Source organism: Oncorhynchus nerka, linkage group LG22 (genome assembly GCF_034236695.1).
Source record: "Oncorhynchus nerka isolate Pitt River linkage group LG22, Oner_Uvic_2.0, whole genome shotgun sequence".
Classification (NCBI taxonomy): domain Eukaryota; kingdom Metazoa; phylum Chordata; class Actinopteri; order Salmoniformes; family Salmonidae; genus Oncorhynchus; species Oncorhynchus nerka.
Window position 1 is genome coordinate 27,450,401 of NC_088417.1, and position 22,311 is coordinate 27,472,711.

Here is a 22,311-nt window from a genome sequence, read left to right on the forward strand (position 1 = left end):
CAGACAGCTTCAAGGAACGTTTGAGTTCCCCAGATCCACACAGCTACAAGACAGCTACATTTATTTGCCTGCTATATAAAAAATAAAAACAATATTATTAGTCCCTTAATGCGTTTCTTTCATTTTGGCATATATTTGTTTCGGCAAAAGAAGTCTTCAGTTAAGGCAAGTCATCACTATGTAACGGAGTGCTTCTTTGATTCTAATGAGAAATGGGAGCATTTGAATGAAGCTCAGCCTGAAAGATAACAGGTTCATAGAGGTATTAAGTGTTTGAGAACATTTCATGTTAAATCTCTGTCTTTCTCAAACACTGCTCAACTGACGTACAGCCACAGAAGAAAGTAAATCCTCCACCAATTGTTTCAACATTCCATAAACTAATGGACCAGCTAGACTCTGAAAGGTACAACTTGACAAGCAAATGAGACAGAAATAGCAAAAGGAGACCAGACCGTCTATTTTGAAAGGTTGTAGCAGATATTCAATTGATTCTACAGGTCATGGGTCACGATGGATTTCATTTGCAGATATATGAGTGGGTAAAAGAGGGAGAGAACACACTGTAAAAAGCCCTCGGACCCTGGCGAGGGAGTGTGTGCGAACGTGCGCACATTTATGTGTGCGTGTCGGGGCGTGTGTGCGGGCTTGAGTGTGTCTGTGTGCGTGTGTGGGTTGATATCAGGTTAGCCTTCCGTGCCAGTGGTGAGGTGTATCGCTAAAGAGTATTCCGGGTCAGAGCTCTGGGATAACCCAGCAGGGGGGACTCTGGGTAGAGATATTTGACAGGGGGCACGTGGCATGCTCGGTGGTGCCCCAGCGGGCCTCACAACGGGCGCTGTTAGTTTACCATGCTGGGACACAGTATCGCACACAGAAATAACAAATGACAAGTGAATGAGGCTGATGCTGTGATGCTGTGAGGCGGGTTAAAGCAGGACCTCTGAAAGAGCGGCAAGCTCACAGAGAATGCATCCCAAATGGTACCCTATTCCTTATATATTGCACTTTTTATGACCAGATCCCTACGGGCCACTGAGTGTCACATTATTACAGAAATTGACTGCTGTGGTACCAAAGGCTCTCCCCCCGGTTGACTTCATTAGTGCAACCAGTACCACAAAACGTTTTGCGACAGAAAACAGAAATAAGCAATTCTTATTATTCTTATTACAGATTACCGACCATTTCAAATCTCACCATACCTTCTCTGCTATGCAATCTGGTTTCAGAGCTGGTCATGGGTGCACCTCAGCCACGCTCAAGGTCCTAAATGATATCTTAACCGCCATCGATAAGAAACATTACTGTGCAGCCGTATTCATTGATCTGGCCAAGGCTTTCGACTCTGTTAATCACCACATCCTCATCGGCAGACTCGACAGCCTTGGTTTCTCAAATGATTGCCTCGCCTGGTTCACCAACTACTTCTCTGATAGAGTTCAGTGTGTCAAATCGGAGGGTCTGCTGTCCGGACCTCTGGCAGTCTCTATGGGTGTGCCACAGGGTTCAATTCTTGGACCGACTCTCTTCTCTGTATACATCAATGATGTCGCTCTTGCTGCTGGTGAGCCTCTGATCCACCTCTACGCAGACGACACCATTCTGTATACTTCTGGCCCTTCTTTGGACACTGTGTTAACAACCCTCCAGGCAAGCTTCAATGCCATACAACTCTCCTTCCGTGGCCTCCAATTGCTCTTAAATACAAGTAAAACTAAATGCATGCTCTTCAATCGATCGCTGCCTGCACCTGCCCGCCTGTCCAACATTACTACTCTGGACGGCTCTGACTTAGAATACGTGGACAACTACAAATATCTAGGTGTCTGGTTAGACTGTAAACTCTCCTTCCAGACCCACATCAAACATCTCCAATCCAAAGTTAAATCTAGAATTGGCTTCCTATTTCGCAAAAAAGCATCCTTCACTCATGGTGCCAAACATACCCTTGTAAAACTGACCATCCTACCAATCCTCGACTTTGGCGATGTCATTTACAAAATAGCCTCCAATACCCTACTCAACAAATTGGATACAGTCTCACAGTGCAATCCGTTTTGTAACCAAAGCCCCATATACTACCCGCCATTGTGACCTGTACGCTCTCGTTGGCTGGCCCTCGCTTCATACTCGTCGCCAAACCCACTGGCTCCATGTCATCTACAAGACCCTGCTAGGTAAAGTCCCCCTCGATGGTCACCATTGCCTCACCCACCTGTAGCACGCGCTCCAGCAGTGTATCTCTCTGGTCACCCCCAAAACCAATTATTTCTTTGGCCGCCTCTCCTTCCAGTTCTCTGCTCCCAATGACTGGAACGAACTACAAAAATCTCTGAAACTGGAAACACTTGTCTCCCTCACTAGCTTTAAGCACCAACTGTCAGAGCAGCTCACAGATTACTGCACCTGTACATAGCCCACCTATAATTTAGCCCAAACAGCTACCTCTTTCCCTACTGTATTTATTTTATTTATTTTGCTCCTTTGCACCCCATTATTTTTATTTCTACTTTGCACATTCTTCCACTGCAAATCTACCATTCCAGTGTTTTACTTGCTATATTATATTTACTTTGCCACCATGGCCTTATTTTTGCCTTTACCTCCCTTATCTCACCTCATTTGCTCACATCGTATATAGACGTGTTTATACTGTATTATTGACTGTATGTTTGTTTTACTCCATGTGTAACTCTGTGTCGTTGTATGTGTCGAACTGCTTTGCTTTATCTTGGCCAGGTCGCAATTGTAAATGAGAACTTGTTCTCAACTTGCCTACCTGGTTAAATAAAGGTGAAGAAAAAAAAGTTAATGTAGTCACTCCATGCATCAGTCAGTTTTCTTCTATTTGGTGGCCAATGAGTACAACCCACATAATCTTTACATTTGCTCATCATATTGGTACGAGAGTACATATATACAGAGAGAGGGTGGAAAAGACAGGAAGAAAAGGAATAAATGAATAACCAACCAATGCCGATAAAGACAGCTTTGTAACCTTCATCTCTCAGAGAGAGCAGAGTCATCCCGTCCTGGCCCAGGGCTTTCTCATACACCACCTGAAACAATACAACACAACTCATTAGTTATAACGGGAGCACCAGCTCTAAGAACATTTCAACGGATAATCTATTGTATAATTATAATAAATGTTGTACGTAAAATGCTTGATGATCAAAAACCGAACGTTCTAACACCTGGCTTAACACTCCGGTTGGATGAGCATCTCTGTTATTAATGAGTTGTACCAATAATCAAAATGACCTAACTTGGGACGCTATTCACTCTTTATGTGATTATAAGTCTTCTTCAAATTCTTCACTTCTACTATTTATCTTTTCACAGAACAGAACAGAGCAGAAAAATCCACATAGACATGCAAATGCCTCACCTCTAACTACTCCCCTCACTCCACTCCCTCCATTCTTTTCAGCAACCAAATCTGTTTCCTGGTTTAAAATGAATCATGAGCAGGTGCTGTCTGGTCTGGTCTGCTGTGGCTGGCTAGCTGGCCGTGGTAAGGACTATCGATTGCCCTTTCTCACCACTGTGGCATTCAAGCAACAGACAGACAGACAAGCTAGAGCATCGCCCCAAGTTGCAGCCGGTGCCGGAGACACAAGGTCTCAGCAGCCTGGAGCCTGCCCGGCCTGATGCAGCTTTTAATTGTTCTTTATTAATGCGCCTGACATTTGGGCTGCTGATCTTCTCCCAGACCTGTCGCCTGCGCTAGCCTCTGATGTAAACGAGGAAGGGGACAGGGGAATGGAGGGAGAGAGAGAGATGGAGAGAGGGGACAGGGGGGAGATGGAGAGAGAGTGGGAGGGGAGGTGGGGGACTCATTACCTTGATGCCCAAATCCATCATCAGCTCCACCTCGAAGTGCACTACCTCATATGGCAGCCTGAACTGAGGGATCTCCGCAGAGCTGTGAGAGAGAGAGAGAGAGAGAGAGAGAGAGAGAGAGAATGAATGTGACTGGGAGATGAAGGGGAAGGAGGAACAGGACGAAAAGGAAGAGGAGGATGAGGTGGATGAGGAGGAGGATGAAGAAGAGGGATGACAGAAAAAGGACTCTCAGAGGAATATGAAAAGTTAGGCGTGAGGAAGAAAAAATAGATAGACACAGGGAAGAGGATTCTCTATACTGTTGCAACAGCAACTCCTTTTTCTTATTTTCATTTGATGAACTGGGTTGGTATTCACTTTTTCTATTTTCTCTGCCTAAAAAAATATCCTGCTTCTATGTCCAACCTCTCCCTGAACCATCCTCAAATTCTTCATTTTATTTCCGGTTGTCCTTCGAAGTACGTGAAACCCACTGTGGACATTTGCTGGAATCCTAGGAGAAATCAAAGAACGTCTGCTAAATGACTAAAATGTAAAATGTACTAAAGGCCTGGGTAGGTAATTGGTAACCCAATCCAAACTCATTGTTTGGAAAGATGAATATTCACAATTACCAAAACTCTCATTAGCAGCTGTGACCTTATACAATGTTCTTTATATTGATCCAGCAGACCCATGATCAACAATGCCCTTTAGTGGTAAATGCCCCACATAAAAGGACATGAATTTAGATGAATTACAGATGCATATCCGCAAGCGTTGACAAGGAGCCACAGATCTGGCTTTAAGTTACACCATTGACTAATTGCTGCCCAGGAAGCGAATGAATACAAATGTAGGATCTTAATTCGATCACTCTTTTGTTGCTGAGAACTGAAATTGAAGATAAGCATTGTCATTTACATAAATTCACTGAAAACCTATACTAACATTGCACTTTTCACATAGCCTACTTTTTGCTTAACTTTGTGAACAAAACACTCAAATCCTGTTGATGCAGGATTATTTTGCTGTGACAATATATACTGAGTATACTAAACATTAAGAACACGTTCCTAATATTGAGTTCCTAATTTGTAATTTTGAAGACCCAGGTTGGGGTCAAAGTCCTAGTCCGATTAAACATTATTTGATTACATTTTTGTTATTTTGTTATGTTACTAGCCATTGAATTTTTTTTTTTTTACAATGTCAACTTGAAAAGAGGTCTAGGTGTGACAACAAACACTAGTGTGATTGGGAAGTTTTACCTCAGTCCGCCGATCCACTTCTGTTTTTCGAATATGGTGATGTCATCGTAGCCAAGGCGAGCCAGGAAGGAAGCACAGCTGATGCTGGCCGGGCCACAGCCAATCAGAGCGATCTTTGAGTGGAAGCTGTTAGGCATCTGGTCTGGAGGAGGGAGAGCTGGGTTCCTCACTTGAGGAATGCCCATCTTACTAAAGATCTGGAGGTGATAACAGGCACATGAGGGAGTTTGGTTTATGTACTTGCTTGATTGCTTGCTTACTTAGACCATTAAATTCCTAGTGGAATATACAATGCATTCGGAAAGTATTCAGACCCCTCGACTTTTTCCACATTTTGTGATGTTACAACCTTACTCTAAAATTGATTAAATGTACTATTTTCCTCATCAATCTACAAAGATGACCAATGCCATAATGACAAAGCGAAACAGTTCTTTTCTTGACATTTTTGCAAATTTAGAACGAACAAAAACAATAAATACCATATTCAGACCCTTTGCTATGAGACAGTTAATTGTGCTCAGGTGCATCCTGTTTCCATTGATCATCCTTGAGATGTTTCTACAAATTGATTGGAGTCCACCTGTGGTAAATTCAATTGACATGATTTGCAAAGGCACACACCTGTCTATATAAGGTCCCACAGTTGACAGTGCATTTCAGAGCAAAAACCAAGCCACGAGGTCAAATTAATTGTCCGTAGAGCTCCGAGACAGGACTGTGTTGAGGCACAGATCTGGGGAAGGGTACCAAAACTGCAGCATTGAAGGTCCCCAAGAACACTGTGGCCTCCATCATTCTTAAATGGAAAAAGTTTGGAACCACCAAGACTCTTCCTGGAGCTGGCCTCCAAGCCAAACTGAGCAATCAGGGGAGAAGGGTCTTTGTCAGAGAGGTGACCAAGAATTCATGGTCGGAGTTCCTCTGTGGATATGAGAGAACCTTCCACAAGGACAACCATCAATGCAGCACTCCACCAATCAGGCCTTTATGGTAGAGTGGCCAGACGGAAGCTACTCCTCAGTAAAAAGGCACATAACAGCCCGCTTGGAGTTTTCCAAAAGTCACCTAAAGGACTCTCAGACCATGAGAAAAAAGATTCAGTGGTCTGATAACTCGGTACCGGTACCCCCTGTACGTAGCCTCGTTATTGTTATGTAATCTTGTGTTACTTTTAGATTTTCTTTTCTTTTTATTCACTTCAGTTGACTTAGTAAATATTTTCTTAACTCTATTTCTTGAACTGCATTGTTGATTAAGGGCTTGTAAGTAAGCATTTCACCTTTTTTTTATTTTTATTTTTTATTTTACCTTTATTTAACTAGGCAAGTCAGTTAAGAACAAATTCTTATTTTGAATGACGGCCTAGGAACAGTGGGTTAACTGCCTGTTCAAGGGCAGAACGACAGATTTTGTACCTTGTCAGCTCGGGGATTTGAACTTGCAACCTTTCGGTTACTAGTCCAACGCTCTAACCACTAGGCTACCCTGCCGCCCCTTAAGGTCTACACCTGTTGTATTCGTGGCATGTGACAAATAAAATTTGATGGATTTGATTATGATTTGATGAAACCAAGATTGAACTGTTTGGCCTGAATACCAAACGTCATGTCTGGAAGAAGCCTGGTACCATCCCTACGGTGAAGCATGGTGGTGGCAGCATCATGTTTTTCAGTGGCATGGACTAGGAGACTAGTCAGCATCAAGGGAAAGATGAACGGACCAAAGTACAGAGAGATCCTTAGTGAAAACCTGCTCCAGAGCACTCAGGACCTCAGACTGGGTCGAAGGTGGCTTTGGGACAAGTCTCTGAATGTCTTTGAGTGGCCCAGCCAGAGCACGGACTTGAACCCGATCTAGCATCTCTAGAGAGACTTGAAAATAGCTGTGCAGCAACGCTCCCCATCCAACTTGGCAGAGCTTGAGTGGATCTGCCAAGAAGTACAGGAGAAACTCCCCAAATTCAGGTGTGCCAAGCTTGTAACGTCATACCCAAAAAGACTTGAGGCTGTAATCTCTGCCAAAGATGCTTCACCAAAGTACTGAGTAAAGGGTCTGAATAATTATGTAAATGTAATATTTAAAATGTTAAAAAAACGGCTTTTGCTTTGTCATTATGGGGTATTGTGTGTAGATTGAAAAAAACAAATGTAGTTACATTTTAGAATTAGGCTGTAACGTAACAAAACATGGAAAAAGTCAAGGGGTCTAAATACTTTCCCAATGCACTGTAGGTCATCATTAATGAACCACAACCAGTTCCAAAACCTTTCGTCCTGTGTCATTTGTTCCACTCATTCATGCTTGGTTTATCCCCATCCAGTACTAGCAACACCTGCCAATGCCTGTCTAGACTGACTTACTGTATGGCAGGGGTGTTCATTTATCCTGGCCATGCTAAAACCAGGAAGTGTTCAATTGCACATACAAAACGGTTCAAAACTCCAATCAAATTAGAACATGGTCTGCCCAACTAAAAGCTATCTATGGGACTACACCACACTGGCTGTTAAATAACTAGCCCTAGAGTCATCTACTAGAATAATATGGAGAGAAAACAACATTAATCAGATAGCTTCTGTAATGCACCATGTTCACTAATGATTTTCAAGAGAAATATAGACTACTGCAACACAAACAGGTGAACGAGAATGCTGTAGCAGCAACATATCCATAATTAGGGGTGAAATGAGAGTGAGGATACTTTGTCTCCTTAATAAGATGATCTAGATCAATACATGAAGCCTCAAATTGTTACTGCAATATTATGCCTGAGCTTTAGGTGATATTCATTTAGTTATTCATGTGTTTCGTGAACTGTGAAGCCCAAATTGCTGCATGACAATGCATTTTTAATAGTGCTTAAGAGCAGTTCCGAGGCCTTGTTATTCAAAACACCCATCTCTGTTTTTCTAATTCTTCTCACACACTAATTGAACACACTAATTGAACACCAAACTACTACTGCTGCGGTGCTAGCTTTGCGTCACATTTTATATATGTGGGTAGCACTGGGTACAATAAGCACACAGCACACGCATACAGAAGCATCAATCAAAAGCATCATCCAGCTTCAACAGATGAAACATGACTCTGCCCAGTGCTTATCATCATAACAAACTGGACACATCAATACTGCTTTCACAAGACAACTCCCCTCTGGTCTGTCTGAACTACTGAGAGTTAACAGTAACACTGTCATTCAGGCCATATTATACACCTCAGTGGCAGACTCTAGGTAGACACTAATACGCTTATATCCACTATAAGATTAGGAGAAGAATAAAGCCTAAATGAAAGGTGGCTTTGACTTTATCAGTAATGTTGAGAGGACTAGAGCTAGGAGCATGGAGCGCAGGCTGAATGGAGCTGATAGAAGCTGAGCAGCGATCGTCCAGATAGCCCCCTTCTCTTTCTCTTCTTCCTGAGCTTATCTAATTATCTGCTAGATAACCGCCCTGACCTTTCCCATTTAAGGAGAGAGGAGAGCTGCCACATGATAGAGATGTATAGTAGTCACAGCAGATGGGGCAGGCAGCGAGAGAGAGAAGAGAAGGGAGCGGACGGAAGGCTTTTGTAATTGTGCCTTTTATCCTTTAGGAAGTAATGAAACTTTAACGTGAGATTCTCTTGCTTTCTGAGATGTGTCACTAGATTAGTCTTGATAGGAAGAGAAGGCAGGAGGAAAGGTGTGCGAGATGGCTAGAAATGAACTGTTTTGTTGTACTGTTGTACTCCGTTCCTGTAGCTAAAGAACAGGATCTAAAACACACGGCTTATACAGTACCTGAGAGGATGATAAACGCACTGATTAAAGAATCCAACCCCCTGGCAAAGCCCGCGTGCCAACCTTCCTCTCGCTGTGCGTGTTTGTCTCGTTGTTCTAAAGCAATAGAGGGAAATTAACAGACTAACATGCAAAGATAATCATCCACGTCACAATAGATTAAAGGTGTATACAGGCACCCGTTTTGTCATCTTGACTTCCTCTCATACAAAGTGATCTCGTTATGCCATTCTTCATTCAGTAGCTCTGTGTTGTCTATGCATGTACTCTACCTTGAACTACGGAATAGTACAATTTAATTGGGCCGAGCACACCTACAGTACAGTTGGTTACAGTTACATAACGGCAACGTAGGTAAAGTGACGTGCTCACAATTATTTTCTTTTCATATACCTTCAGAACCATTCATTCAATTTGTAAAAGTGTAGGATTTTGTCGATATGCGTCCAATAATGATCCTTCAGGCATTTTGTAGAAGTGTAAGATTCCTTCCATCTACAGTACGTAGAATAAGTAAGACCATTTACATCCATTCCTCAGAATGTACTCGTCTTGTTGAACTCTCTCCAGAATGAAAGAGTTCGTTACTGTAGAGGAAATGCATCCTTAGCAGCAGGCAGCCCTACAAGATGATGTGTGGGTCAAAGGCAGCAATTCAAGCCCACACACCATCTCTGACATTTCACTTTAATTAGCTGTTACCATGGAACTAAATAAAGCTCACCACCACAATGACGGGAACAGATATCCTGATTATCTCGGAGCTACACCATGAACACACACACACACACACGTAATCACACACACACACACACACATGCAGGCCCACACGCACACACACACCCACACACACACGCAAGCACACACACACTTGATGTTCTAATCATTATTCACCATGAGGAAGAATTAGGGGAAAAAGATAGTAGCACACATGATGAAACAAATGTAGCGTATAGCAGTTCAAAAACATGTAGCTTTACACAGACTCCTGTCATCAGTGATAACGGTCATGGCACATGAAGAACATCAACACATCTCCTCTCATATCTATTTACCACTAAAATAGATATGTACAGCATTCCTTTAAAGGACTTCTTGGCACTGTGTATTTCTTCCATTTCCCTTCTTTGTTATTCCTTTTTCTTTAGAACATACAGTCAAATGCATTTCAGTTGGCATTGACTCCTGCAGCCTATATGTTTTAGACATGAAAGAAAGATTCTCCCATTCCTTAGGTCTGCTTTACACTGGGTCATAACTAAGTCATCTGTGTTGACTTTGACATATTGCATAATTCTCTGTTCTGTTGTCTTCTCCCTGGTTTTTACTTCTATTTCCTCCCCCCATCCCTCTTTCCACCAGCCGGTTCCTAATGGTGAATCTGATGTTTATCATACCAGAAGGTCTGGCTTGGATGATAAATAAGGGGAGAATTGTGACTTTATTGGCAGAGGGCTGTACTGACGCCATAACAACGGGTTGAGAGGCCCCATTAATACTGAGCTTGATGCTGCAGCACACCACTCCCTCACCCGTTATGGGGACTTAGTAGAGATAGGACCATGTAATGTACAATGAAGGGAAACACAGCACTGAGCAGCACAGTAGAGTACAATGCTGTACAGACTAGAGTGCAGAGTAAAGAGCAGTGTAGTACAGTAGAGTGCAGAGTAGTGTAGTACAGTACAGAGTAAAGAGCAGGGTAGTACAGTAGAGTGCAGATTAAAAAGCAGTGTAGTACAGTAGAGTGCAGAGTAGTGTAGTACAGTAGAGTGCAGAGTAAAGAGCAGGGTAGTACAGTACAGAGTAAAGAGCAGTGTAGTACAGTACAGTACAGAGTAAAGAGCAGTATAGTACAGTAGAGTACAGAGTAAAGAGTAGTGTAGTACAGTAGAGTACAGAGTAAAGAGTAGTGTAGTACAGTAAAGTGCAGAGTAAAGAGCACTGTAGTACAGTAAAGTGCAGAGTAAAGAGCAGTGTAGTACAGTACAGAGTAGAGAGCAAGGTAGTACAGTAGAATGCAGAGTAAAGAGCAGGGTAGTACAGTAGAGTGCAGAGTAGTGTAGTACAGTAGAGTGCAGAGTAAAGAGCAGGGTAGTACAGTAGAGTGCAGAGTAAAGAGCAGTGTAGTACAGTAGAGTGCAGAGTAGTGTATTAGAGTAGAGTGCCGAGTAAAGAGCAGGGTAGTACAGTAGAGTACAGATTAAAGAGCAGGGTAGTACAGTAGAGTGCAGAGTAAAGAGCAGTGTAGTACAGTACAGAGTAGAGAGCAAGTTAGTACAGTAGAATGCAGAGTAAAGAGCAGGGTAGTACAGTACAGAGTAAAGAGCAGGGTAGTACAGTAGAGTGCAGAGTAAAGAGCAGTGTAGTACAGTAGAGTGCAGAGTAGTGTAGTACAGTAGAGTGCAGAGTAAAGAGCAGGGTAGTACAGTAGAGTGCAGAGTAAAGAGCAGTGTAGTACAGTAGAGTGCAGAGTAGTGTATTAGAGTAGAGTGCCGAGTAAAGAGCAGGGTAGTACAGTAGAGTACAGATTAAAGAGCAGGGTAGTACAGTAGAGTGCAGAGTAGTGTAGTAGAGTAGATTGCAGAGTAAAGAGCAGGGTAGTACAGTAGAGTGCAGAGTAGTGTAGTACAGTACAGAGTAAAGAGCAGGGTAGTACAGTAGAGTGCAGAGTAAAGAGCAGTGTAGTACAGTAGAGTGCAGAGTAGTGTAGTACAGTAGAGTGCAGAGTAAAGAGCAGGGTAGTACAGTAGAATACAGAGTAAAGAGCAGTGTAGTACAGTACAGAGTAAAGAGCAGGGTAGTACAGTAGAGTGCAGAGTAAAGAGCAGTGTAGTACAGTAGATTACAGAGTAAAGAGCAGTGTAGTACAGTACAGAGTAAAGAGCAGGGTAGTACAGTAGAGTACAGAGTAAAAAGCAGGGTAGAACAGTAAAGTGCAGAGTAAAGAGCAGTGTAGTACAGTAGAGTGCAGAGTAAAGAGCAGTGTAGTACAGTAGAGTGCAGAGTAAAGAGCAGGGTAGTACAGTACAGAGTAAAGAGCAGGGTAGTACAGTACAGAGTAAAGAGCAGTGTAGTACAGTAAAGTGCAGAGTAAAGAGCAGTGTAGTACAGTAGAGTGCAGAGAAAAGAGCAGGGTAGTACAGTACAGAGTAAAGAGCAGGGTAGTACAGTACAGAGTAAAGAGCAGTAGAGTACAGTAGATTACAGAGTAAAGAGCAGTAGAGTACAGTAGAGTACAGAGTAAAGAGTAGTGTAGTACAGTAGAGTACAGAGTAAAGAGTAGTGTAGTACAGTAAAGTGCAGAGTAAAGAGCACTGTAGTACAGTAAAGTTCAGAGTAAAGAGCAGTGTAGTACAGTACAGAGTAGAGAGCAAGGTAGTACAGTAGAGTACAGAGTAAAGAGCAGTGTAGTGCAGTAGAGTACAGAGTAAAGAGCAGTGTAGTACAGTACAGAGTAAAGAGCAGGGTAGTACAGTAGAGTGCAGAGTAAAGAGCAGTGTAGTACAGTAGATTACAGATTAAAGAGCAGTGTAGTACAGTAGAGTGCAGAGTAGTGTAGTACAGTAGAGTGCAGAGTAAAGAGCAGCGTAGTACAGTAGAGTGCAGAGTAAAGAGTAGTTTAGTACAGTAGAGTGCAGAGTAAAGAGCAGTGTAGTGCAGTACAGTACAGTACAGAGTAAAGAGCAGGGTAGTACAGTAGAGTACAGAGTAAAGAGCAGGGTAGTACAGTAGAGTACAGAGTAAAGAGCAGGGTAGTACAGTAGCGTACAGAGTAAAGAGCAGGGTAGTACAGTAGCGTACAGAGTAAAGAGCAGGGTAGTACAGTAAAGTGCAGAGTAAAGAGCAGGGTAGTACAGTAGAGTGCAGAGTAAAGAGCAGGGTAGTACAGTAGAGTACAGAATATAAAGAGCAGTGTAGTACAGTAGAGTGCAGAGTAAAGAGTAGTTTAGTACAGTAGAGTGCAGAGTAAAGAGCAGTGTAGTACAGTAGAGTACAGAGCAGTGTAGTACAGTAGAGTGCAGAGTAAAGAGCAGTGTAGTACAGTAGAGTGCAGAGTAAAGAGCAGTGTAGTACAGTAGAGTGCAGAGTAAAGAGCAGTGTAGTACAGTAGATTACAGATTAAAGAGCAGTGTAGTACAGTAGAGTGCAGAGTAGTGTAGTACAGTAGAGTGCAGAGTAAAGAGCAGCGTAGTACAGTAGAGTGCAGAGTAAAGAGCAGTGTAGTGCAGTACAGTACAGTACAGAGTAAAGAGCAGGGTAGTACAGTAGAGTACAGAGTAAAGAGCAGGGTAGTACAGTAGAGTACAGAGTAAAGAGCAGGGTAGTACAGTAGCGTACAGAGTAAAGAGCAGGGTAGTACAGTAGAGTACAGAATAAAGAGCAGTGTAGTACAGTAGAGTACAGAGTAAAGAGCAGGGTAGTACAGTACAGAGTAAAGAGCAGTGTAGTACAGTACAGAGTAAAGAGCAGTGTAGTAGTAGAGTACAGAGTAAAGAGCAGTGTAGTACAGTAGAGTACAGAGTAAAGAGCAGGGTAGTATAGTAGAGTGCAGAGTAAAAAGCAGGGTAGAACAGTAAAGTGCAGAGTAAAGAGCAGTGTAGTACTGTAGAGTGCAGAGTAAAGAGCAGTGTAGTACAGTAAAGTGCAGAGTAAAGAGCAGTGTAGTACAGTAGAGTGCAGAGTAAAGAGCAGGGTAGTACAGTACAGAGTAAAGAGCAGGGTAGTACAGTACAGAGTAAAGAGCAGGGTAGTACAGTACAGAGTAAAGAGCAGGGTAGTACAGTAGAGTACAGAGTAAAGAGCAGGGTAGTACAGTAGAGTACAGAGTAAAGAGCAGGGTAGTACAGTAGAGTACAGAGTAAAGAGCAGTATAGTACAGTAGAGTACAGAGTAAAGAGTAGTGTAGTACAGTAGAGTACAGAGTAAAGAGTAGTGTAGTACAGTAAAGTGCAGAGTAAAGAGCAGTGTAGTACAGTAGAGTGCAGAGTAAAGAGCAGGGTAGTACAGTACAGAGTAAAGAGCAGGGTAGTACAGTACAGAGTAAAAAGCAGGGTAGTACAGTAGAGTACAGAGTAAAGAGCAGGGTAGTACAGTAGAGTACAGAGTAAAGAGTAGTATAGTACAGTAGAGTACAGAGTAAAGAGCAGTATAGTACAGTAGAGTAAAGAGTAGTGTAGTACAGTAGAGTACAGAGTAAAGAGTAGTGTAGTACAGTAAAGTGCAGAGTAAAGAGCACTGTAGTACAGTAAAGTGCAGAGTAAAGAGCAGTGTAGTACAGTACAGAGTAGAGAGCAAGGTAGTACAGTAGAATGCAGAGTAAAGAGCAGGGTAGTACAGTACAGAGTAAAGAGCAGGGTAGTACAGTAGAGTGCAGAGTAAAGAGCAGTGTAGTACAGTAGATTACAGATTAAAGAGCAGTGTAGTACAGTAGAGTGCAGAGTAGTGTAGTACAGTAGAGTGCAGAGTAAAGAGCAGCGTAGTACAGTAGAGTGCAGAGTAAAGAGTAGTTTAGTACAGTAGAGTGCAGAGTAAAGAGCAGTGTAGTACAGTACAGTACAGAGTAAAGAGCAGGGTAGTACAGTAGAGTACAGAGTAAAGAGTAGTACAGTAGTACAAGTGCAGTACAGTAAAGTGCAAGAGCAGGGTAGTACAGTAGAGTGCAGAGTAAAGAGTAGTTTAGTACAGTAGAGTGCAGAGTAGTGTAGTACAGTAGAGTACAGAGCAGTGTAGTACAGTAGAGTGCAGAGTAAAGAGCAGTGTAGTACAGTAGAGTGCAGAGTAGTGTAGTACAGTAGAGTACAGAGCAGTGTAGTACAGTAGAGTGCAGAGTAAAGAGCAGGGTAGTACAGTAGAGTACAGAGTAAAGAGCAGGGTAGTACGGTAGAGTACAGAGTAAAGAGCAGGGTAGTACAGTAGCGTACAGAGTAAAGAGCAGGGTAGTACAGTAGCGTACAGAGTAAAGAGCAGGGTAGTACAGTAGAGTGCAGAGTAAAGAGCAGTGTAGTACAGTAGAGTGCAGAGTAGTGTAGTACAGTAGAGTACAGAGCAGTGTAGTACAGTAGAGTGCAGAGTAAAGAGCAGAGTAGTACAGTACAGAGTAAAGAGCAGTGTAGTACAGTAGAGTAAAGAGTAAAGAGCAGGGTAGTACAGTAGAGTACAGAGTAAAGAGCAGGGTAGTACAGTAGATTACAGAGTAAAGAGTAGTGTAGTACAGTAGAGTACAGAGTAAAGAGTAGTGTAGTACAGTAGAGTACAGAGTAAAGAGTAGTGTAGTACAGTAGAGTACAGAGTAAAGAGCAGTGTAGTACAGTAAAGTGCAGAGTAAAGAGCAGTGTAGTACAGTAAAGTGCAGAGTATAGAGCAGTGTAGTACAGTACAGAGTAGAGAGCAAGGTAGTACAGTAGAATGCAGAGTAAAGAGCAGGGTAGTACAGTACAGAGTAAAGAGCAGGGTAGTACAGTAGATTACAGATTAAAGAGCAGTGTAGTACAGTAGAGTGCAGAGTAAAGAGTAGTTTAGTACAGTAGAGTGCAGAGTAAAGAGCAGTGTAGTACAGTAGAGTGCAGAGTAAAGAGCAGTGTAGTACAGTACAGTACAGAGTAAAGAGCAGGGTAGTACAGTAGAGTACAGAGTAAAGAGCAGGGTAGTACGGTAGAGTACAGAGTAAAGAGCAGGGTAGTACAGTAGCGTACAGAGTAAAGAGCAGGGTAGTACAGTAGAGTACAGAGTAAAGAGCAGTAGTACAGTACAGTAGTGCAGAGTAAAGAGCAGGTAGTAGTACAGTAGCAGTGTACAGAGTACAGTAAAGAGCAGTGTAGTACAGTAGAGTGCAGAGTAGTAAGAGCAGTGTAGTACAGTAGAGTGCAGAGTAAGAGAGCAGTACAGTAGTACAGTGCAGAGTAGTGTAGTACAGTAGAGTACAGAGCAGTGTAGTACAGTAGAGTGCAGAGTAAAGAGCAGGGTAGTAGTACAGTAGAGTACAGAGTAAAGTACAGAGTAAAGAGCAGGGTAGTACAGTAGAGTACAGAGTAAAGAGCAGGGTAGTACAGTAGCGTACAGAGTAAAGAGCAGGGTAGTACAGTAGCGTACAGAGTAAAGAGCAGGGTAGTACAGTAAAGTGCAGAGTAAAGAGCAGGGTAGTACAGTAGAGTGCAGAGTAAAGAGTAGTTTAGTACAGTAGAGTGCAGAGTAGTGTAGTACAGTAGAGTACAGAGCAGTGTAGTACAGTAGAGTGCAGAGTAAAGAGCAGTGTAGTACAGTAGAGTGCAGAGTAGTGTAGTACAGTAGAGTACAGAGCAGTGTAGTACAGTAGAGTGCAGAGTAAAGAGCAGTGTAGTACAGTACAGTACAGAGTAAAGAGCAGTGTAGTACAGTAGAGTACAGAGTAAAGAGCAGGGTAGTACAGTAGAGTACAGAGTAAAGAGCAGGGTAGTACAGTAGATTACAGAGTAAGAGTAGTGTAGTACAGTAGTACAGTAGAGTACAAAGAGAGTAAAGAGTAGTGTAGTACAGTAGAGTACAGAGTAAAGTAGTACAGTGTAGTACAGTAGTGTAGTACAGTAGAGTACAGAGCAGTGTAGTACAGTAAAGTGCAGAGTAAAGAGCAGTGTAGTACAGTAAAGTGCAGAGTATAGAGCAGTGTAGTACAGTACAGAGTAGAGAGCAAGGTAGTACAGTAGAATGCAGAGTAAAGAGCAGGGTAGTACAGTACAGAGTAAAGAGCAGGGTAGTACAGTAGATTACAGATTAAAGAGCAGTGTAGTACAGTAGAGTGCAGAGTAAAGAGTAGTTTAGTACAGTAGAGTGCAGAGTAAAGAGCAGTGTAGTGCAGTACAGTACAGTACAGTAGTGCAAGAGCAGGGTAGTACAGTAGAGTACAGAGTAAAGAGCAGGGTAGTAGTAGTACAGAGTAAAGAGCAGGGTAGTACAGTAGAAGTACAGAGTAAAGAGCAGGTAGTACAGTAGAGTGCAGAGTAAAGAGCAGTGTAGTACAGAATACAGAGTAGTGTAGTACAGTAGAGTGCAGAGTAAAGAGCAGTACAGTAGTACAGTAGAGTGTACAGAGTAAAAGCAGTGTAGTACAGTAGAGTACAGAGTAAAGAGTAGTGTAGTACAGTAAAGTGCAGAGTAAAGAGCAGTGTAGTACAGTACAGAGTAAAGAGCAAGGTAGTACAGTAGAGTACAGAGTAAAGAGCAGGGTAGTACAGTAGAGTGCAGAGTAAAGAGCAGGGTAGTACAGTAGAATACAGAGTAAAGAGCAGTGTAGTACAGTAGAGTGCAGAGTAAAGAGCAGTGTAGTACAGTAGAGTGCAGAGTAAAGAGCAGTGTAGTACAGTAGAGTGCAGAGTAAAGAGTAGTTTAGTACAGTAGAGTGCAGAGTAAAGAGCAGGGTAGTACAGTAGCGTACAGAGTAAAGAGCAGGGTAGTACAGTAGCGTACAGAGTAAAGAGCAGGGTAGTACAGTAAAGTGCAGAGTAAAGAGCAGTGTAGTACAGTAGAGTGCAAGTAAAGAGCAGGGTAGTACAGTACAGAGTAAAGAGTACAGTACAGTAGAGTACAAAGAGCAGTGTAGTACAGTAGAGTACAGAGTAAAGAGCAGTGTAGTACAGTAGAGAGTGCAGTAGTACAGTAGAGTAGCAGTTAGTACAGTAGAGTACAGAGCAGTGTAGTACAGTAGAGTGCAGAGTAAAGAGCAGTGTAGTACAGTAGAGTGCAGAGTAAAGAGCAGTGTAGTACAGTAGATTACAGATTAAAGAGCAGTGTAGTACAGTAGAGTGCAGAGTAGTGTAGTACAGTAGAGTGCAGAGTAAAGAGCAGCGTAGTACAGTAGAGTGCAGAGTAAAGAGCAGTGTAGTACAGTAGAGTGCAGAGTAAAGAGCAGTGTAGTACAGTAGAGTACAGAGTAAAGAGCAGGGTAGTACAGTAGAGTACAGAGTAAAGAGCAGGGTAGTACAGTAGAGTACAGAGTAAAGAGCAGTGTAGTACAGTAGAGTGCAGAGTAAAGAGCAGTGTAGTACAGTAGATTACAGAGTAAAGAGCAGTGTAGTACAGTAGAGTGCAGAGTAAAGAGTAGTTTAGTACAGTAGAGTGCAGAGTAAAGAGCAGTGTAGTACAGTACAGTACAGAGTAAAGAGCAGGGTAGTACAGTAGAGTACAGAGTAAAGAGCAGGGTAGTACAGTAGCGTGCAGAGTAAAGAGCAGGGTAGTACAGTAAAGTGCAGAGTAAAGAGCAGGGTAGTACAGTAGAGTGCAGAGTAAAGAGCAGGGTAGTACAGTAGAGTACAGAGTAAAGAGCAGTGTAGTACAGTAGAGTACAGAATAAAGAGCAGTGTAGTACAGTAGAGTGCAGAGTAAAGAGTAGTTTAGTACAGTAGAGTGCAGAGTAGTGTAGTACAGTAGAGTACAGAGCAGTGTAGTACAGTAGAGTGCAGAGTAAAGAGCAGTGTAGTACAGTAGAGTGCAGAGTAGTGTAGTACAGTAGAGTACAGAGCAGTGTAGTACAGTAGAGTGCAGAGTAAAGAGCAGGGTAGTACAGTAGAGTACAGAGTAAAGAGCAGTGTAGTACAGTAGAGTACAGAGTAAAGAGCAGGGTAGTACAGTACAGAGTAAAGAGCAGTGTAGTACAGTAGAGTACAGAGTAAAGAGCAGGGTAGTACAGTAGAGTGCAGAGTAAAAAGCAGGGTAGTACAGTAGAGTGCAGAGTAAAGAGTAGTATAGTACAGTAGAGTACAGAGTAAAGAGCAGTATAGTACAGTAGAGTACAGAGTAAAGAGTAGTGTAGTACAGTAGAGTACAGAGTAAAGAGTAGTGTAGTACAGTAAAGTGCAGAGTAAAGAGCACTGTAGTACAGTAAAGTGCAGAGTAAAGAGCAGTGTAGTACAGTACAGAGTAGAGAGCAAGGTAGTACAGTAGAATGCAGAGTAAAGAGCAGGGTAGTACAGTACAGAGTAAAGAGCAGGGTAGTACAGTAGAGTGCAGAGTAAAGAGCAGTGTAGTACAGTAGATTACAGATTAAAGAGCAGTGTAGTACAGTAGAGTGCAGAGTAGTGTAGTACAGTAGAGTGCAGAGCAGTGTAGTACAGTAGAGTGCAGAGTAAAGAGCAGGGTAGTACAGTAGAGTGCAGAGTAGTGTAGTACAGTAGAGTACAGAGCAGTATAGTACAGTAGAGTAAAGAGTAGTGTAGTACAGTAGAGTACAGAGTAAAGAGTAGTGTAGTACAGTAAAGTGCAGAGTAAAGAGCAGTGTAGTACAGTAGAGTGCAGAGTAGTGTAGTACAGTAGAGTACAGAGCAGTGTAGTACAGTAGAGTGCAGAGTAAAGAGCAGGGTAGTACAGTACAGAGTAAAGAGCAGTGTAGTACAGTAAAGTGCAGAGTAAAGAGCAATGTAGTACAGTAGAGTAAAGAGTAAAGAGCAGGGTAGTACAGTACAGAGTAAAGAGCAGGGTAGTACAGTAGAGTACAGAGTAAAGAGTAGTGTAGTACAGTAAAGTGCAGAGTAAAGAGCACTGTAGTACAGTAAAGTGCAGAGTAAAGAGCAGTGTAGTACAGTACAGAGTAGAGAGCAAGGTAGTACAGTAGAATGCAGAGTAAAGAGCAGGGTAGTACAGTACAGAGTAAAGAGCAGGGTAGTACAGTAGAGTGCAGAGTAAAGAGCAGTGTAGTACAGTAGATTACAGATTAAAGAGCAGTGTAGTACAGTAGAGTGCAGAGTAGTGTAGTACAGTAGAGTGCAGAGCAGTGTAGTACAGTAGAGTGCAGAGTAAAGAGCAGGGTAGTACAGTAGAGTGCAGAGTAGTATAGTACAGTAGAGTACAGAGCAGTGTAGTACAGTAGAGTGCAGAGTAAAGAGCAGTGTAGTACAGTAGAGTGCAGAGTAGTGTAGTACAGTAGAGTACAGAGCAGTGTAGTACAGTAGAGTGCAGAGTAAAGAGCAGGGTAGTACAGTACAGAGTAAAGAGCAGGGTAGTACAGTACAGAGTAAAGAGCAGGTAGTACAGTACAGAGTAAAGAGCAGGATAGTACGGTACAGAGTAAAGAGCAGGGTAGTACAGTAGAGTACAGAGTAAAGAGCAGGGTAGTACATTTACATTTACATTTAAAAGCAGGGTAGTACAGGTGTAGTACAGTAGATTACAGAGTAAAGAGTAGTGTAGTACAGTAGAGTACAGAGTAAAGAGTAGTGTAGTACAGTAGAGTACAGAGTAAAGAGCAGTGTAGTACAGTAAAGTGCAGAGTAAAGAGCAGTGTAGTACAGTAAAGTGCAGAGTATAGAGCAGTGTAGTACAGTACAGAGTAGAGAGCAAAGTAGTACAGTAGAATGCAGAGTAAAGAGCAGGGTAGTACAGTACAGAGTAAAGAGCAGGGTAGTACAGTAGATTACAGATTAAAGAGCAGTGTAGTACAGTAGAGTGCAGAGTAGTGTAGTACAGTAGAGTGCAGAGTAAAGAGCAGCGTAGTACAGTAGAGTGCAGAGTAAAGAGTAGTTTAGTACAGTAGAGTGCAGAGTAAAGAGCAGTAGTGTAGTACAGTAGAGTACAGAGTAAAGAGCAGTAGTACAGTACAGTAAACAGTGTAGTACAGTACAGAGTAAGAGAGCAGGGTAGTACAGTAGAGTGCAGAGTACAGTTCAGTACAGAGTAAAGAGCAGGGTAGTACAGTAGAGTACAGAGTAAAGAGCAGGGTAGTACAGTAGAGTACAGAGTAAAGAGCAGGGTAGTACAGTAGAGTACAGAGTAAAGAGCAGTGTAGTACAGTAGAGTACAGAGTAAAGAGCAGTGTAGTACAGTAGAGTGCAGAGTAAAGAGCAGTGTAGTACAGTACAGAGTAAAGAGTAGTAAAGAGCAGTGTAGTACAGTAAAGTGCAGAGAGCAGTGTAGTACAGTAGAGTACAGAGTAAAGAGCAGTGTACAGTACAGTACAGAGTAAGAGCAGGGTAGTACAGTAGAGTGCAGAGTAAAGAGCAGGGTAGTACAGTAGAGTACAGAGTAAAGAGCAGTGTAGTACAGTACAGAGTAAAGAGCAGTGTAGTACAGTAGAGTACAGAGTAAAGAGCAGTGTAGTACAGTAGAGTGCAGAGTAAAGAGCAGTGTAGTACAGTGCAGAGTAAAGAGCAGTGTAGTACAGTAGCAGTGCAGAGTAAAGAGCAGTAGTACAGTACAGTACAGAGTAAAGAGCAGTAGTAGTACAGTAGTACAGTAGAGTGCAGAGTAAAGAGCAGTGTAGTACAGTAGAGTACAGAGTAAAGAGCAGTGTAGTACAGTACAGAGTAAAGAGCAGGGTAGTACAGTAGAGTGCAGAGTAAAGAGCAGGGTAGTACAGTAGAGTACAGAGTAAAGAGCAGTGTAGTACTGTAGAGTACAGAGTAAAGAGCAGTGTAGTACAGTACAGAGTAAAGAGCAGTGTAGTACAGTAGATTACAGAGTAAAGAGCAGTGTAGTACAGTACAGAGTAAAGAGCAGGGTAGTACAGTAGCGTACAGTGTAAAAAGCAGGGTAGAACAGTAAAGTGCAGAGTAAAGAGCAGTGTAGTACTGTAGAGTGCAGAGTAAATAGCAGTGTAGTACAGTAAAGTGCAGAGTAAAGAGCAGTGTAGTACAGTAGAGTGCAGAGTAAAGAGCAGGGTAGTACAGTACAGAGTAAAGAGCAGTGTAGTACAGTAGAGTACAGAGTAAAGAGCAGTATAGTACAGTAGAGTACAGAGTAAAGAGTAGTGTAGTACAGTAGAGTACAGAGTAAAGAGTACTGTAGTACAGTAAAGTGCAGAGTAAAGAGCAGTGTAGTACAGTAAAGTGCAGAGTAAAGAGCAGTGTAGTACAGTACAGAGTAGAGAGCAAGGTAGTACAGTAGAGTGCAGAGTAAAGAGCAGGGTAGTACAGTAGAGTACAGAGTAAAGAGCAGTGTAGTACAGTACAGAGTAAAGAGCAGGGTAGTACAGTAGAGTGCAGAGTAAAGAGCAGGGTAGTACAGTAGAGTGCAGAGTAAAGAGTAGTTTAGTACAGTAGTGCGCAGAGTAAAGAGCAGTGTAGTACAGTAGAGTACAGAGCAGTGTAGTACAGTAGAGTTCAGAGTAAAGAGCAGTGTAGTACAGTAGAGTACAGAGTAAAGAGCAGGGTAGTACAGTAGATTACAGAGTAAAGAGTAGTGTAGTACAGTAGAGTACAGAGTAAAGAGTAGTGAGTACAGTAAAGTGCAGAGTAAAGAGCAGTGTAGTACAGTACAGAGTAAAGAGCAGGGTAGTACAGTAGAGTGCAGAGTAGTGTAGTTCAGTACAGAGTAAAGAGCAGGGTAGTACAGTAGAGTACAGAGTAAAGAGCAGGGTAGTACAGTAGAGTACAGAGTAAAGAGCAGGGTAGTACAGTAGATTACAGAGTAAAGAGTAGTGTAGTACAGTAGAGTACAGAGTAAAGAGTAGTGTAGTAC

At 42.4% G+C, this 22,311-nt stretch overlaps 1 protein-coding gene across 1 annotated transcript in view; it reads right to left on the bottom strand.

The window, feature by feature from the left end:
* LOC115105060 (dihydropyrimidine dehydrogenase [NADP(+)]-like) overlaps positions 1 to 22,311 on the bottom strand; it is a 206,812-nt gene that overhangs the window by 146,015 nt on the left and 38,486 nt on the right. The window contains exons 6-8 of the mRNA XM_065006803.1: positions 5,103 to 5,299; positions 3,850 to 3,931; positions 2,975 to 3,062 (exon numbers count right to left, since the gene is read on the bottom strand). Of these exons, the coding sequence (XP_064862875.1) occupies positions 2,975 to 3,062; positions 3,850 to 3,931; positions 5,103 to 5,299 (367 nt within the window). The remainder of the gene's footprint in view (positions 1 to 2,974; positions 3,063 to 3,849; positions 3,932 to 5,102; positions 5,300 to 22,311) is intronic.